This window comes from Oncorhynchus kisutch, linkage group LG4 (genome assembly GCF_002021735.2).
Source record: "Oncorhynchus kisutch isolate 150728-3 linkage group LG4, Okis_V2, whole genome shotgun sequence".
In the NCBI taxonomy this organism is placed as follows: Eukaryota; Metazoa; Chordata; class Actinopteri; order Salmoniformes; family Salmonidae; genus Oncorhynchus; species Oncorhynchus kisutch.
This window is the reverse complement of record NC_034177.2, coordinates 7,723,507-7,739,617: the sequence shown is the minus strand read 5'-3', so window position 1 is coordinate 7,739,617 and position 16,111 is coordinate 7,723,507. Positions and strand designations below refer to the sequence as shown.

The 16,111-nt window shown below is 52.3% G+C and overlaps 1 protein-coding gene across 1 annotated transcript in view; it reads right to left on the bottom strand.

Annotated features, from left to right (window-relative positions):
• The window catches only part of LOC109889016 (calmodulin-regulated spectrin-associated protein 2), a 109,430-nt gene that overhangs the window by 42,478 nt on the left and 50,841 nt on the right, over nt 1–16,111 (bottom strand). The window contains exon 4 of the mRNA XM_020480158.2: nt 14,561–14,641. Within this exon, the coding sequence (XP_020335747.2) occupies nt 14,561–14,641 (81 nt within the window). The remainder of the gene's footprint in view (nt 1–14,560; nt 14,642–16,111) is intronic.

Genomic DNA, 16,111 nt, shown 5'->3' with positions numbered 1-16,111 from the left:
ATACACAGACAGACATGTTGGAATCACCGTACAAAATGTGTCTCAGTGTACGTTTGACATTATTCTGAAATTGTTTGAAAATAAAGGAGAGCGACACACTATAGGAGCTCAGATGCAAAAATGTGTTTGCCAACGTTTCGACAGCCAAGCTGTCTTCATCAGGGTATATAATGCAGGGAGACACCATGACAATACTACATCTGACATCAAAAACAAGACATAATGTAATCATATCCAACAATATAAGAGACAAAAATCACCCTGCTTCAATCACATGTTCAGTAACCTCCTAATCTAATTCAGGGAAACTTGGACGAAAACTTGAGTTAACTGCAAAAATAAAGCGTCACCAATAACTGCAATTACATGTTGATGTTCGTGTGTGGAATGATGACATTTACCATGGAGATGGCGGTGAGAGACAGTCCCTATGGAAACAGACAGATGGAGGGGGGGGGGGGGACTTCAGGAGCCGAGAAAGAGAGAGGCATAAGATAAGAGACACAGAGAGAGAAAGAGACATACGAGATAGACATATGAGAGAGAGAGACCTAGAGAGAAAGAGAGAGAGAGAAAGAGAGAGAAGAGAGAGAAAGAGAGAAAGAGAGAGAAAGAGAGAAAGAGAGAGAAAGAGAGAGAAAGAGAAAAAGAGAGAGAAAAAGAGAGAGAGACCTAGAGAGAGAGAGAGAGAGGGAGAGAAAGAGAGAGAGACCTAGAGAAAGAGATAGAAAGAGAGACCTAGAGAGAGAGAGAGAGAGAGAGAGAGAGAGAGAGAGAGAGAGAGAGAGAGAGAGAGAGAGAGAAGAGAGAGAGGAGAGAGAGAGAGAGAGAGAGAGAGAGAGAGAGAGAGAGAGAGCTAGAGAGAGCTAGAGAGAGAGAGATAGAGAGAGAGAGATAGATAGAGAGAGCTAGAGGGAGGGAGAGAGAGACAGATGAGAGAGACAGCGAAAGAAACAGATAGACAAGAAGAGAGGTATAGTCCAGTCAGCATTAGACTTTGGGTCTGTTTTGCTGCCGAAGATGTCAAACAGAGGATCCTCTCATGTCAAAACAGACATCTTTCCTTGAGACAGCTAACTAGTACAGGACACACAGCAGAAACCAGGAGGATTTGAAGTCTAAATTGTGACTGTTCTCCCAGTTGAAGAAACCATGTTAGTAGATGTGTTTTTGGTTCCTGTATTACTGTGGACATTGCTTAGTGCCTTTCGTGGGATGGTCACTTTTATCAAATCAAATCGTATTGGTCACATACACATCGTTAGCAGTTAGCAAGTTATTGAGAGTGTAGAGAAATGCTCCTAGATCCGACAATGCATTTCTATAGTAAAATGGCGCCGGAGATGAAGGCAGGTTTTTTGTTTGTTTATTTCTGCTGTTTGTAACTTTTTAATTAATTAATTAATTAATTAACATATTTTGTACATAATGTTGTCGCTACCATCTCTTATGACCGAAATTAACTTCTGGGCATCAGGACTGCGATTAAACACCATGGACCTGCAGAATCCTTTTTTTCCTTTAACAAGTCTGATGAGCCCGGCCTGAATGGTATACTGCTTTCTCAGGAACAGGCCCAGATCCCCATCATTTGCGTGAAGAGGAGGCGGAGAAAAAGGGCCCGGAGGGTGGGCTGTCTTCAGAGAATTTGTAGGCGATTGAATAAATCCCCACTCCCTTCCATTCTGCTAGCAAACGTGCAATCTTTGGACAATAAAATAGGTGACCTATGCAGAAGATTAAATTACCAACGGGACATTCAAAACCGTAATATCTTATGCTTCACGGAGTCGTGGCTGAACGACAACATTATCAACATACAACTGGCTGGTTTTACACTGTATCGGCTAGATAGAACAGTGGCGTCTGGTAAGACAAGGGGCGGCGGACAATGCCTTTGTGTAAATAACAGCTGGTGCACTATATCTAAGTAGACCTTACAGTGACCTTACAGGTGCATGTTATCCAAGGAAGTCTCGAGCTATTGCTCGCCCAAGGTAGAGTATCTCATGATAAGCTGTGGACAACACTACCTACCTAGAGAGTGTATCTGTATTTTTCGTAGCGGTTTACATACCAATAAAAAATAAAAAATGTTTATTTAACTAGGAAAGTCAGTTAAGATCAAATTCTTATTTACAATGACTGCCTACTGGGGAACAGTGGGTTATAACTGCCTTGTTCAGGGGCAGAACAACAGATTTCTACCTTGTCAGCTCGGGGATTCGATCTAGCAACATTTCTGTTACTGGCCCAACACTACAACCACTAGGCCCAACACTACAACCACTAGGCCAACACTACAACCACTACAACCACTAGGCCCAACACTACAACCACTAGCCCAACACTACAACACTAGGCCCAACACTACAACCACTAGGCCCAACACTACAACCACTACAACCACTAGGCCCAACACTACAACCACTACAACCACTAGGCCCAACACTACAACCACTACAACCACCTGCCGCCCCGACGAATGTGCTGTCTTCCACCACAAGCAGAGAAGAATACGCTCACCGAGAGGCGGAGCTCCTGGTAGCCGGGAACTTTAATGCAGGGAAACTTAAATCTGTTTTACCAAATTTCTATCAGCATGTTAAATGTGCAACCAGAATGGAAAAATCCCCAACTCTAGACCACCTTTATGCCACACACAAAGAGGTGTTCATAGCTCTTCCTCGTCCTCCATTTGGTAATTCTGACCATAACTCTATCCTCCTGATTCCTGCTGACAAGCAAAACTTAAAGCAGGAAGGACCAGTGACTTGGTCTATAAGTGGTCAGATTGAAGCAGATGCTAAGCTATAGGACTGTTTGACAGCACAGACTGGAATATGTTCTGGGATTCCTCCGATGGCGTTGAGGAGTACACCACATCAGTCACTGGCTTCATCAATGACGTCGTCCCCACAGTGACATATATGCTGAGGAACTTATTCAGCTCCATCCATGGTGGTCTTGAAAAGCCTCCCTAAACCATGTTACTGATCAAATACTAATTAGAAGTGATGGTTTGATGCTTTCAAACCAATTACATTTTCTGCTTTCAATTATGGTTGGCATGTCCCAGCAATGTCTGAGAAGGCTACAGGGCAGGGCTATGGAAGGCTACAGGGCAGGGCTATGGAAGGCTACAGGGCAGGGCTATGGAAGGCTACAGGGCAGGGCTATGGAAGGCTACAGGGCAGGGCTATGGAAGGCTACAGGGTAGGGCTATGGAAGGCTACAGGGCAGGGCTATGGAAGGCTACAGGGCAGGGCTATGGAAGGCTACAGGGCAGGGCTATGGAAGGCTACAGGGCAGGGCTATGGAAGGCTACAGGGTAGGGCTATGGAAGGCTACAGGGCAGGGCTATGGAAGGCTACAGGGCAGGGCTATGGAAGGCTATAGGGGAGGGCTATAGGGCAGGGCTATGGAAGGCTACAGGGCAGGGCTATGGAAGGCTACAGGGCAGGGCTATGGAAGGCTACAGGGCAGGGCTATGGAAGGCTACAGGGTAGGGCTATGGAAGGCTACAGGGCAGGGCTATGGAAGGCTACAGGGCAGGGCTATGGAAGGCTATAGGGGAGGGCTATAGGGCAGGGCTATGGAAGGCTACAGGGCAGGGCTATGGAAGGCTACAGGGTAGGGCTATGGAAGGCTACAGGGCAGGGCTATGGAAGGCTACAGGGCAGGGCTATGGAAGGCTATAGGGGAGGGCTATAGGGGAGGGCTATGGAAGGCTATAGGGGAGGGCTATGGAAGGCTATAGGGGAGGGCTATAGGGGAGGGCTATGGAAGGCTATAGGGGAGGGCTATGGAAGGCTATAGGGGAGGGCTATAGGGAGGGCTATGGAAGGCTATAGGGCAGGGCTATGGAAGGCTATAGGGGAGGGCTATGGAAGGCTATAGGGGAGGGCTACAGGGCAGGGCTATGGAAGGCTATAGGGGAGGGCTATGGAAGGCTATAGGGGAGGGCTATAGGGGAGGGCTATGGAAGGCTATAGGGCAGGGCTATGGAAGGCTATAGGGCAGGGCTATGGAAGGCTATAGGGGAGGGCTATAGGGGAGGGCTATGGAAGGCTATAGGGCAGGGCTATGGAAGGCTATAGGGCAGGGCTATGGAAGGCTATAGGGCAGGGCTATGGAAGGCTATAGGGCAGGGCTATGGAAGGCTATAGGGGAGGGCTATAGGGGAGGGCTATGGAAGGCTATAGGGGAGGGCTACAGGGCAGGGCTATGGAAGGCTATAGGGCAGGGCTATGGAAGGCTATAGGGGAGGGCTATGGAAGGCTATAGGGGAGGGCTATAGGGGGGGGCTATGGGAGGCTATAGGGGGGGGCTATGGGAGGCTATAGGGGAGGGCTATAGGGGGGGGCTATAGGGGGGGCTATGGGAGGCTATAGGGGAGGGCTATGGGAGGCTATAGGGGAGGGCTATGGGAGGCTATAGGGGAGGGCTATGGGAGGGCTATGGGAGGCTATAGGGGAGGGCTATGGGAGGCTATAGGGGAGGGCTATGGAAGGCTATAGGGGAGGGCTATGGAAGGCTATAGGGGAGGGCTATGGAAGGCTATAGGGGAGGGCTATGGAAGGCTATAGGGGAGGGCTATGGAAGGCTATAGGGGAGGGCTATGGAAGGCTATAGGGGAGGGCTATGGAAGGCTATAGGGCAGGGCTATGGAAGGCTACAGGGCAGGGCTATGGAAGGCTACAGGGCAGGGCTATGGAAGGCTACAGGGCAGGGCTATGGAAGGCTACAGGGCAGGGCTATGGAAGGCTACAGGGCAGGGCTATGGAAGGCTACAGGGCAGGGCTATGGAAGGCTACAGGGCAGGGCTATGGAAGGCTACAGGGCAGGGCTATGGAAGGCCACAGGGCAGGGCTATGGAAGGCTATAGGGGAGGGCTATAGGGGAGGGCTATGGAAGGCTATAGGGGAGGGCTATGGAAGGCTATAGGGGAGGGCTATGGAAGGCTATAGGGGAGGGCTATAGGGGAGGGCTATGGAAGGCTATAGGGGAGGGCTATGGAAGGCTATAGGGGAGGGCTATGGAAGGCTATAGGGGAGGGCAATAGGGGAGGGCTATGGAAGGCTATAGGGCAGGGCTATGGAAGGCTATAGGGGAGGGCTATGGAAGGCTATAGGGGAGGGCTATGGAAGGCTATAGGGGAGGGCTACAGGGCAGGGCTATGGAAGGCTATAGGGGAGGGCTACAGGGCAGGGCTATGGAAGGCTATAGGGGAGGGCTATGGAAGGCTATAGGGGAGGGCTATGGAAGGCAATAGGGGAGGGCTATAGGGGAGGGCTATGGAAGGCTATAGGGCAGGGCTATGGAAGGCTATAGGGCAGGGCTATGGAAGGCTATAGGGGAGGGCTATGGAAGGCTATAGGGGAGGGCTATGGAAGGCTATAGGGGAGGGCTACAGGGCAGGGCTATGGAAGGCTATAGGGCAGGGCTATGGAAGGCTATAGGGGAGGGCTATAGGGGAGGGCTATAGGGGAGGGCTATAGGGGGGGCTATGGGAGGCTATAGGGGAGGGCTATGGGAGGCTATAGGGGAGGGCTATGGGAGGGCTATGGGAGGCTATAGGGGAGGGCTATGGAAGGCTATAGGGGAGGGCTATAGGGGAGGGCTATGGAAGGCTATAGGGGAGGGCTATGGAAGGCTATAGGGGAGGGCTATGGAAGGCTATAGGGGAGGGCTATGGAAGGCTATAGGGGAGGGCTATGGAAGGCTATAGGGGAGGGCTATGGAAGGCTATAGGGGAGGGCTATAGGGGAGGGCTATGGAAGGCTATAGGGCAGGGCTATGGAAGGCTATAGGGGAGGGCTATGGAAGGCTATAGGGGAGGGCTACAGGGCAGGGCTATGGAAGGCTATAGGGGAGGGCTATGGAAGGCTATAGGGGAGGGCTATGGAAGGCTATAGGGGAGGGCTATGGAAGGCTATAGGGGAGGGCTATGGAAGGCTATAGGGCAGGGCTATGGAAGGCTACAGGGCAGGGCTATGGAAGGCTACAGGGCAGGGCTATGGAAGGCTACAGGGCAGGGCTATGGAAGGCTACAGGGCAGGGCTATGGAAGGCTATAGGGTAGGGCTATGGAAGGCTACAGGGCAGGGCTATGGAAGGCTACAGGGCAGGGCTATGGAAGGCTACAGGGCAGGGCTATGGAAGGCCACAGGGCAGGGCTATGGAAGGCTATAGGGGAGGGCTATAGGGGAGGGCTATGGAAGGCTATAGGGGAGGGCTATAGGGGAGGGCTATGGAAGGCTATAGGGGAGGGCTATGGAAGGCTATAGGGGAGGGCTATAGGGGAGGGCTATGGAAGGCTATAGGGGGAGGGCTATGGAAGGCTATAGGGGAGGGCTATGGAAGGCTATAGGGGAGGGCAATAGGGGAGGGCTATGGAAGGCTATAGGGCAGGGCTATGGAAGGCTATAGGGGAGGGCTATGGAAGGCTATAGGGCAGGGCTATGGAAGGCTATAGGGGAGGGCTACAGGGCAGGGCTATGGAAGGCTATAGGGGAGGGCTATGGAAGGCTATAGGGGAGGGCTATGGAAGGCAATAGGGGAGGGCTATAGGGAGGGCTATGGAAGGCTATAGGGCAGGGCTATGGAAGGCTATAGGGCAGGGCTATGGAAGGCTATAGGGGAGGGCTATGGAAGGCTATAGGGGAGGGCTATGGAAGGCTATAGGGGAGGGCTATGGAAGGCTATAGGGGAGGGCTACAGGGCAGGGCTATGGAAGGCTATAGGGCAGGGCTATGGAAGGCTATAGGGGAGGGCTATGGAAGGCTATAGGGGAGGGCTATAGGGGAGGGCTATAGGGGGGGCTATGGGAGGCTATAGGGGGGGCTATGGGAGGCTATAGGGGAGGGCTATGGGAGGCTATAGGGGAGGGCTATGGGAGGCTATAGGGGAGGGCTATGGGAGGGCTATGGGAGGCTATAGGGGAGGGCTATGGAAGGCTATAGGGGAGGGCTATAGGGGAGGGCTATGGAAGGCTATAGGGGAGGGCTATGGAAGGCTATAGGGGAGGGCTATGGAAGGCTATAGGGGAGGGCTATGGAAGGCTATAGGGGAGGGCTATGGAAGGCTATAGGGGAGGGCTATAGGGGAGGGCTATGGAAGGCTATAGGGCAGGGCTATGGAAGGCTATAGGGGAGGGCTATGGAAGGCTATAGGGGAGGGCTACAGGGCAGGGCTATGGAAGGCTATAGGGGAGGGCTATGGAAGGCTATAGGGGAGGGCTATGGAAGGCTATAGGGGAGGGCTATAGGGGAGGGCTATGGAAGGCTATAGGGGAGGGCTATAGGGGAGGGCTATGGAAGGCTATAGGGCAGGGCTATGGAAGGCTATAGGGGAGGGCTATGGAAGGCTATAGGGGAGGGCTATAGGGGAGGGCTATGGAAGGCTATAGGGGAGGGCTACAGGGCAGGCCTATGGAAGGCTATAGGGCAGGGCTATGGAAGGCTATAGGGGAGGGCTATGGAAGGCTATAGGGGAGGGCTATAGGGGGGGGCTATGGGAGGCTATGGGGGGGGCTATGGGAGGCTATAGGGGAGGGCTATGGGAGGCTATAGGGGAGGGCTATGGAAGGCTATAGGGGAGGGCTATGGAAGGCTATAGGGGAGGGCTATGGAAGGCTATAGGGGAGGGCTATGGAAGGCTATAGGGGAGGGCTATGGAAGGCTATAGGGGAGGGCTATAGGGGAGGGCTATGGAAGGCTATAGGGGAGGGCTATGGAAGGCTATAGGGGAGGGCTATAGGGGAGGGCTATGGAAGGCTATAGGGGAGGGCTATGGAAGGCTATAGGGGAGGGCTATAGGGGAGGGCTATGGAAGGCTATAGGGCAGGGCTATGGAAGGCTATAGGGGAGGGCTATGGAAGGCTATAGGGGAGGGCTATGGAAGGCTATAGGGGAGGGCTATGGAAGGCTATAGGGTAGGGCTACAGGGCAGGGCTATGGAAGGCTATAGGGGAGGGCTACAGGGCAGGGCTATGGAAGGCTATAGGGGAGGGCTATGGAAGGCTATAGGGGAGGGCTATGGAAGGCTATAGGGGAGGGCTATGGAAGGCAATAGGGGAGGGCTATAGGGGAGGGCTATAGGGGAGGGCTATGGAAGGCTATAGGGCAGGGCTATGGAAGGCTATAGGGCAGGGCTATGGAAGGCTATAGGGGAGGGCTATGGAAGGCTATAGGGGAGGGCTATGGAAGGCTATAGGGGAGGGCTATGGAAGGCTATAGGGGAGGGCTACAGGGCAGGGCTATGGAAGGCTATAGGGCAGGGCTATGGAAGGCTATAGGGGAGGGCTATGGAAGGCTATAGGGGAGGGCTATAGGGGAGGGCTATAGGGGGGGGCTATGGGAGGCTATAGGGGGGGGCTATGGGAGGCTATAGGGGAGGGCTATGGGAGGCTATAGGGGAGGGCTATGGGAGGCTATAGGGGAGGGCTATGGGAGGGCTATGGGAGGCTATAGGGGAGGGCTATGGAAGGCTATAGGGGAGGGCTATGGAAGGCTATAGGGGAGGGCTATGGAAGGCTATAGGGGAGGGCTATGGAAGGCTATAGGGGAGGGCTATAGGGGAGGGCTATGGAAGGCTATAGGGGAGGGCTATGGAAGGCTATAGGGGAGGGCTATGGAAGGCTATAGGGGAGGGCTATAGGGGAGGGCTATGGAAGGCTATAGGGCAGGGCTATGGAAGGCTATTGGGGAGGGCTATAGGGGAGGGCTATGGAAGGCTATAGGGCAGGGCTATGGAAGGCTATAGGGGAGGGCTATGGAAGGCTATAGGGGAGGGCTACAGGGCAGGGCTATGGAAGGCTATAGGGGAGGGCTACAGGGCAGGGCTATGGAAGGCTATAGGGGAGGGCTATGGAAGGCTATAGGGGAGGGCTATGGAAGGCTATAGGGGAGGGCTATAGGGGAGGGCTATGGAAGGCTATAGGGGAGGGCTACAGGGCAGGGCTATGGAAGGCTATAGGGCAGGGCTATGGAAGGCTATAGGGGAGGGCTATGGAAGGCTATAGGGGAGGGCTATAGGGGGGGGCTATGGGAGGCTATAGGGGGGGCTATGGGAGGCTATAGGGGAGGGCTATGGGAGGCTATAGGGGAGGGCTATGGAAGGCTATAGGGGAGGGCTATGGAAGGCTATAGGGGAGGGCTATGGAAGGCTATAGGGGAGGGCTATGGAAGGCTATAGGGGAGGGCTATGGAAGGCTATAGGGGAGGGCTATGGAAGGCTATAGGGGAGGGCTATGGAAGGCTATAGGGGAGGGCTATGGAAGGCTATAGGGGAAGGCTACAGGGCAGGGCTATGGAAGGCTACAGGGCAGGGCTATGGAAGGCTACAGGGCGGGGCTATGGAAGGGTATAGGGCAGGGCTATGGAAGGCTATAGGGCAGGGCTATGGAAGGCTATAGGGCAGGGCTATAGGGGAGGGCTATAGGGGAAGGCTATAGGGCAAGGCTATGGAAGGCTACAGGGCAGGGCTATAGGGGAGGGCTACAGGGCAGGGCTATAGGGCAGGGCTATAGGGGAGGGCTACAGGGCAGGGCTATAGGGCAGGGCTACAGGGCAGGGCTATAGGGGAGGGCTATAGGGGAGGGCTACAGGGCAGGGCTATAGGGCAGGGCTATAGGGGAGGGCTACAGGGCAGGGCTATAGGGCAGGGCTATAGGGGAAGGCTATGGAAGGCTACAGGGCAGGGCTATAGGGGAGGGCTACAGGGCAGGGCTATAGGGGAGGGCTACAGGGCAGGGCTATAGGGCAGGGCTATAGGGCAGGGCTATAGGGGAGTGCTACAGGGCAGGGCTATAGGGGAGGGCTATGGGGGAGGGCTACGGGGGAGGGCTATAGGGGAGGGCTACAGGGCAGGGCTATAGGGGAGGGCTATAGGGGAGGGCTACGGGGGAGGGCTACGGGGGAGGGCTATAGGGGAGGGCTACAGGGGAGGGCTACGGGGGAGGGCTATGGGGGAGGGCTATAGGGGAGGGCTACAGGGCAGGGCTACAGGGCAGGGCTATAGGGGAGGGCTATAGGGGAGGGCTAAATTGGGGATAACACACAGCAAAGACAGAGCTAGGCAAGACTCCCAATAAAACCCCTTTAAAGAGCCCTTAGGCTTGGTCCTAATCCCAACCGTCCACCACATCAATCAACTTGCTGTCCTGTTCTCGCTCTCTGACAAGTCACTTCCTCTTCAAAAAGACATGTTCAATTTATCCTGCACAGATGTGCAACTTAAAAGGATTACTGATGTGTTTTACTCTGCTCTACCATTGCCTTCGCATTGACAGTGTCTGTTTGGTTTCCCAGCATACTGTGCTGCAGCTTAAAATAAAACCTGGGTCACCCTAGTCAGCTTTTCTTTGTCCCGATGACTGCAGCACATCTGTCCTGGCAGGGTACACGGACCTGAACCAAACCGGCAACTCAAAGAGCGGGACAGATTTTGGGAGCGACTAGAGCTAGTATCTAGGTCACAGCGCCCGGAGAGAGAGAGAGAGAGAGAGAGAGAGAGAGAGAGAGAGAGAGAGAGCGAGAGTGGGAGGGAAGGGAGCGAGAGAGGGAGGGAAGGGAGCGAGAGAGGGAGGGAAGGGAGCGAGAGAGGGAGGGAAGGGAGCGAGAGAGGGAGGGAAGGGAGCGAGAGAGGGAGGGAAGGGAGCGAGAGAGAGGGAGGGAAGGGAGCGAGAGAGAGGGAGGGAAGGGAGCGAGAGAGAGGGAGGGAGGGAAGGGAGAGAGAGAGAGGGAGGGAAGGGAGAGAGAGAGAGGGAGGGAAGGGAGAGAGAGAAGGAGAGAGAGAGAGGGAGGAAGGGAGAGAGAGAGAGGGAGGGAAGGGAGAGAGAGAGAGGGAGGGAAGGGAGAGAGAGGGAGGGAAGGAAGGGAGAGAGAGGGAGGGAAGGAAGGAAGGGAGAGAGAGAGGGAGGGAAGGAAGGGAGAGAGAGAGGGAGGGAAGGAAGGGAGAGAGAGAGGGAAGGAAGGGAGAGAGGGAGGGAGGGAAGGGAGCGAGAGAGAGAGGGAATGGAGCGAGAGAGGGAAGGGAGAGAGTGTGTGCGTTCTGTGTTGATGGGGGTGGGGTTAATAACCCTTACTTAATCTGTGTGTCATCTAGGCTAACACACACACACATAATGTGCCAGTAACATTGTTACAGGAACAGAGTGCTTTCAACAACAAGCACATCGGTCTGGTGAACATTGTAATGTATTGGGAAGTGGCAGTGGCTGGAGTCTAGCAGTGGCTGGAGTCTAGCAGTGGCTGGAGTCTAGCAGTGGCTGGAGTCTAGCAGTGGCTGGAGTCTAGCAGTGGCTGGAGTCTAGCAGTGGCTGGAGTCTAGCAGTGGCTGGAGTCTAGCAGTGGCTGGAGTCTAGCAGTGGCTGGAGTCTAGCAGTGGCTGGAGTCTAGCAGTGGCTGGAGTCTAGCAGTGGCTGGAGTCTAGCAGTGGCTGGAGTCTAGCAGTGGCTGGAGTCTAGCAGTGGCTGGAGTCTAGCAGTGGCTGGAGTCTAGCAGTGGCTGGAGTCTAGCAGTGGCTGGAGTCTAGCAGTGGCTGGAGTCTAGCCGTGGCTGGAGTCTAGCCGTGGCTGGAGTCTAGCCGTGGCTGGAGTCTAGCCGTGGCTGGAGTCTAGCCGTGGCTGGAGTCTAGCCGTGGCTGGAGTCTAGCCGTGGCTGGAGTCTAGCCGTGGCTGGAGTCTAGCCGTGGCTGGAGTCTAGCCGTGGCTGGAGTCTAGCCGTGGCTGGAGTCTAGCCGTGGCTGGAGTCTAGCCGTGGCTGGAGTCTAGCCGTGGCTGGAGTCTAGCCGTGGCAGAAGCCTAGCAGTGGCAGAAGCCTAGCAGTGGCAGAAGCCTAGCAGTGGCAGAAGCCTAGCAGTGGCAGAAGCCTAGCAGTGGCAGAAGCCTAGCAGTGGCAGGAGCCTAGCAGTGGCAGGAGCCTAGCAGTGGCAGGAGCCTAGCAGTGGCAGAAGCCTAGCAGTGGCAGAAGCCTAGCAGTGGCTGGAGCATGGCAGTGGCTGGAGCATGGCAGTGAAGAAACATTTATTTCACCTTTATTTAACCAGGTAGACCAGTTGAGAACAAGTTCTCATTTACAACTGCGACCTGGCGAAGATAAAGCAAAGCAGTGCGACACAAACAACAACACAGTTACACATGGAATAAACAAGTGTACTGTCAATAACACAATAGAAAAAATAAAGTCTATATACAGTGTGTGCAAATGGCATGAGGTGGTAAGGCAATAAATAGGCCATAGTAGCAAAGTAATTACAATTTAGCAAATTAACACTGGATGTGCAGATGATGATGTGCAAGTAGAAATATTGGTGTGCAAAATAGCCAATGGGGTCAATGGGTGCTCTGTTCTGGGGTCAATGGGTGTTCAGCCCAGGGACAGCTCTGTTCTGGGGTCAATGGGTGTCCAGCCCAGGGACAGCTCTGTTCTGGGGTCAATGGGTGTTCAGCCCAGGGACAGCTCTGTTCTGGGGTCAATGGGTGTCCAGCCCAGGGACAGCTCTGTTCTGGGGTCAATGGGTGTTCAGCCCAGGGACAGCTCTGTTCTGGGGTCAATGGGTGTTCAGCCCAGGGACAGCTCTGTTCTGGGGTCAATGGGTGTTCAGCCCAGGGACAGCTCTGTTCTGGGGTCAATGGGTGTTCAGCCCAGGGACAGCTCTGTTCTGGGGTCAATGGGTGTCCAGCCCAGGGACAGCTCAGTTCAGGCATGCGGGGGAGCAGGAGACTGCCTCTGTACACTGACAGCTCACATCAGCATCAAACAGCCGCTATCTTCGCCTCTAGACAGGGTGGAGTGGGGAACACACACACACACACACACAGCCAGCCACTTCATGCCAGGTTACTGCAGGCACATTCTGGTGGGACATCAGTGACATATCCTCCAGAGAACTATATCACACAGCCAGCCAGCCAGCCACAGACATTTCCTCCAGAGAACTATATCACACAGCCAGCCAGCCAGCCACAGACATTTCCTCCAGAGAACTATATCACACAGCCAGCCAGCCAGCCAGCCACACAGCCAGCCAGCCAGCCACAGACATTTCCTCCAGAGAACTATATCACACAGCCAGCCAGCCAGCCAGCCACAGACATTTCCTCCAGAGAACTATATCACACAGCCAGCCAGCCAGCCAGCCACACAGCCAGCCAGCCAGCCACAGACATTTCCTCCAGAGAACTATATCACACAGCCAGCCAGCCAGCCACAGACATTTCCTCCAGAGAACTATATCACACAGCCAGCCAGCCAGCCACACAGCCACACAGCCAGCCACACAGCCAGCCACACAGCCAGCCACACAGCCAGCCACACAGCCAGCCACAGACATTTCCTCCAGAGAACTATATCTAAGAGTTTTCTCAAGACTCCTTAAGAGATGTAATATCTCTCTCTCTCCATAGAACATGTTCACTAAAGGGGTTGTGACGCAGAGGAGGGAACAGTCTGGCAGGCCCAGCCTCTGGCAGACCAAGCCACACTAACATGGCAGGGTTAAGACCAGGACAAGCTGCCATGATAGGGGTTACGACCAGGACAGGCTGATAAAAAAACATTTCTAGATGGGCACGCAGAGAAGAGAGGAGAGACGTTGGATGGGATGGGGGAGAGGAGAGGAAGGGGAGTGAAAACGAAGAGGGAAATCAGGAGAGGAATCAAGGGAAAGAAGGGGAGGAGATTAGGGAAGAGGAGGGAAAGAAGGGAAGGAGATGAGGGAAGAGGAGGGAAAGAAGATGACATCATCTCTTTCTCCCTCACTTGCCAGTTGTGCTGTGTCAGAGACCATTTTACCATGTCAACCCTGCTGCTCAGCCGACCATAAAACTGAACCAGCCTGCCTGATGACATGATTGTTCAGAGCCAAAGAGCATGATTCAGCTGGCACAACAACCTGTCGGCATCAGAGAAGCCTCACGTAGCATGTTTTATGAAACACGCTAGCTAGACACAACAACTCCTAGATAGGTAGTCTGCTTTCTTGTTTGACCTGTGTGTGTGTCCCAGACTAAATGACTTGTCTTGTAAGTATCATTGAAAGGACTTGACATAAAAATGTTCACTGTGTGGGGTGTGAAGAAAGTACAGGAGAGAAAGTAGCCTGGTCCCAGATCAGTTTGTGCCAATGGGGCATGACAATAAACAGAGGAGTTGGCAGGACACCACAAACAGATCTGTGACCAAGCTGAGTAAGGGCATTGCATAGACATATCATGCTGTTCATGTTGACAATGAGCTTGCCTGGTGCTGCTATAACATAAAATAGAAATATTGAGGCTTAAATATGGAATGATATTAGTGACAGCAGAGATTGAATTTGAATACAATAATGTTCCATTTGTATTTAAAAATTGAATTCCAATTCAAACCGTTTTGAATCTGTATTGCAAAAAATAATAATAATGATTAAATGCATACATTGAATTTGAAACAAGTGCATATCTAACTGTAAAACCAGGTCATTGAAATGTAGAAGATGCTCCTAAAACCAGAATAAAAAGGATGGAGTGGAGTGGGTAGGAAAGAAGGCCGAAGAAGATAGGAGGAGACACTCACCCCTGGCCTGCCAACAAGCTCAGCTCTCTTCCTTTCTCTCCTCCGCTCCTGACCAATGATATCCTTCAAATACTCATTTACCTGATTAAAAGAGGGAGAGAGTGAATTATCTTGTTAATTGGAGGGCTTCCATGACCTTTGACTGTACAGAATCTTGTTTTACCACAATACATTGCCAACCCGAAATATGTTTCTCTTAGTTCTGCTAATATGGTATTTAACCTTTATTACATTCTTACTGTTATGTAAGAATGTCACAACTATGATATAAGAAAGGTTTACAAAAGTCCCTTCAAAAGATTACAAACCTTCCAGCAATTTGACTTGCCGAGTTAAATAAAGGTGAAATAAAATAAAATAAATGAAAATGTCCCTGTAGTTGAAAGATACATTATTGGAGTTCAAAGGTTATCAATGTCTGCAGTGTGCCACACGCTTTCCCCGAAAGATTCCATGACAACACCAGTTATTGTGTGTGTGTGTTGTGTCATGTGTCTATATGATTATCCAAAATTAAATCTAGAATCGGCTTCCTATTTCGCAACAAAAGCATCCTTCACTCGTGCTGCCAAACATACCCTTGTAAAACTGACCATCCTACCGATCCTCGACTTAGCAAATTGGATGCAGTCTATCACAGTGCCATACGTTTTGTCACCAAAGCACCAAATACTACCCACCACTGCGACCTCTATGCTCTCATTGGCTGGCGTTTGCGTCATATTCGTTGCCAAACCCGCTGGCTCCAGGTCATCTATAAGTCTCTGCTAGGAAAAGCTCCGCCTTATCTCAGCTCACTGTTCACCATAGCAGCACCCACCCGTAGCACGCGCTCCAGCAGGTATATTTCACTGGTCACCCACAAAGCCAATTCCTCCTTTGGCCGCCTTTCCTTACAGTTCTCTGCTGCCAAAGACTGGAACGAATTGCAAAAATCACTGAAGCTAGAGACTCATCTCTCCCTCACTAACTTCAAGCACCAGCTGTCAGAGCAGCTCACAGATCACTGCACCTGTACACAGCCCATCTGTAAATAGCCCATCCAACTACCTCATCCCCATACTGTTATTTATTTATTTTGCTCCTTTGCACCCCAGTATCTCTACTTGCACATTCATCTTCTGCACATCTATCACTCCAGTGTATATACTTTTTTTTATATACTTTTTCTACTGTATTATTGACTGTATGTTTGTTTTACTCCATGTGTAACTCTGTGTTATTGTATGTGTCGAACTGCTTTGCTTTATCTTGGCCAGGTCACAGTTGTAAATGAGAACTTGTTCTCAACTGGCCTACCTGGTTAAATAAAGGTGAAATATATATATATATATATACACATACATACACACACCTGGTTAAATAAAAATAAAAATAAATGAAAAATGTCTGTGTACAGGTGTGGAGTGGTGTGTGTATAAATAGGTAAGATAGTATCTAAGACTGTGTGTTTTAGTGTTTGGGTCTCCAGCAGGCCAGAGCTGGACGCCACCCAGTGTTCCCAGTACAGAGGAATGTAAGGCCCAGTACAGAGGAATGTAAGGCCCAGTA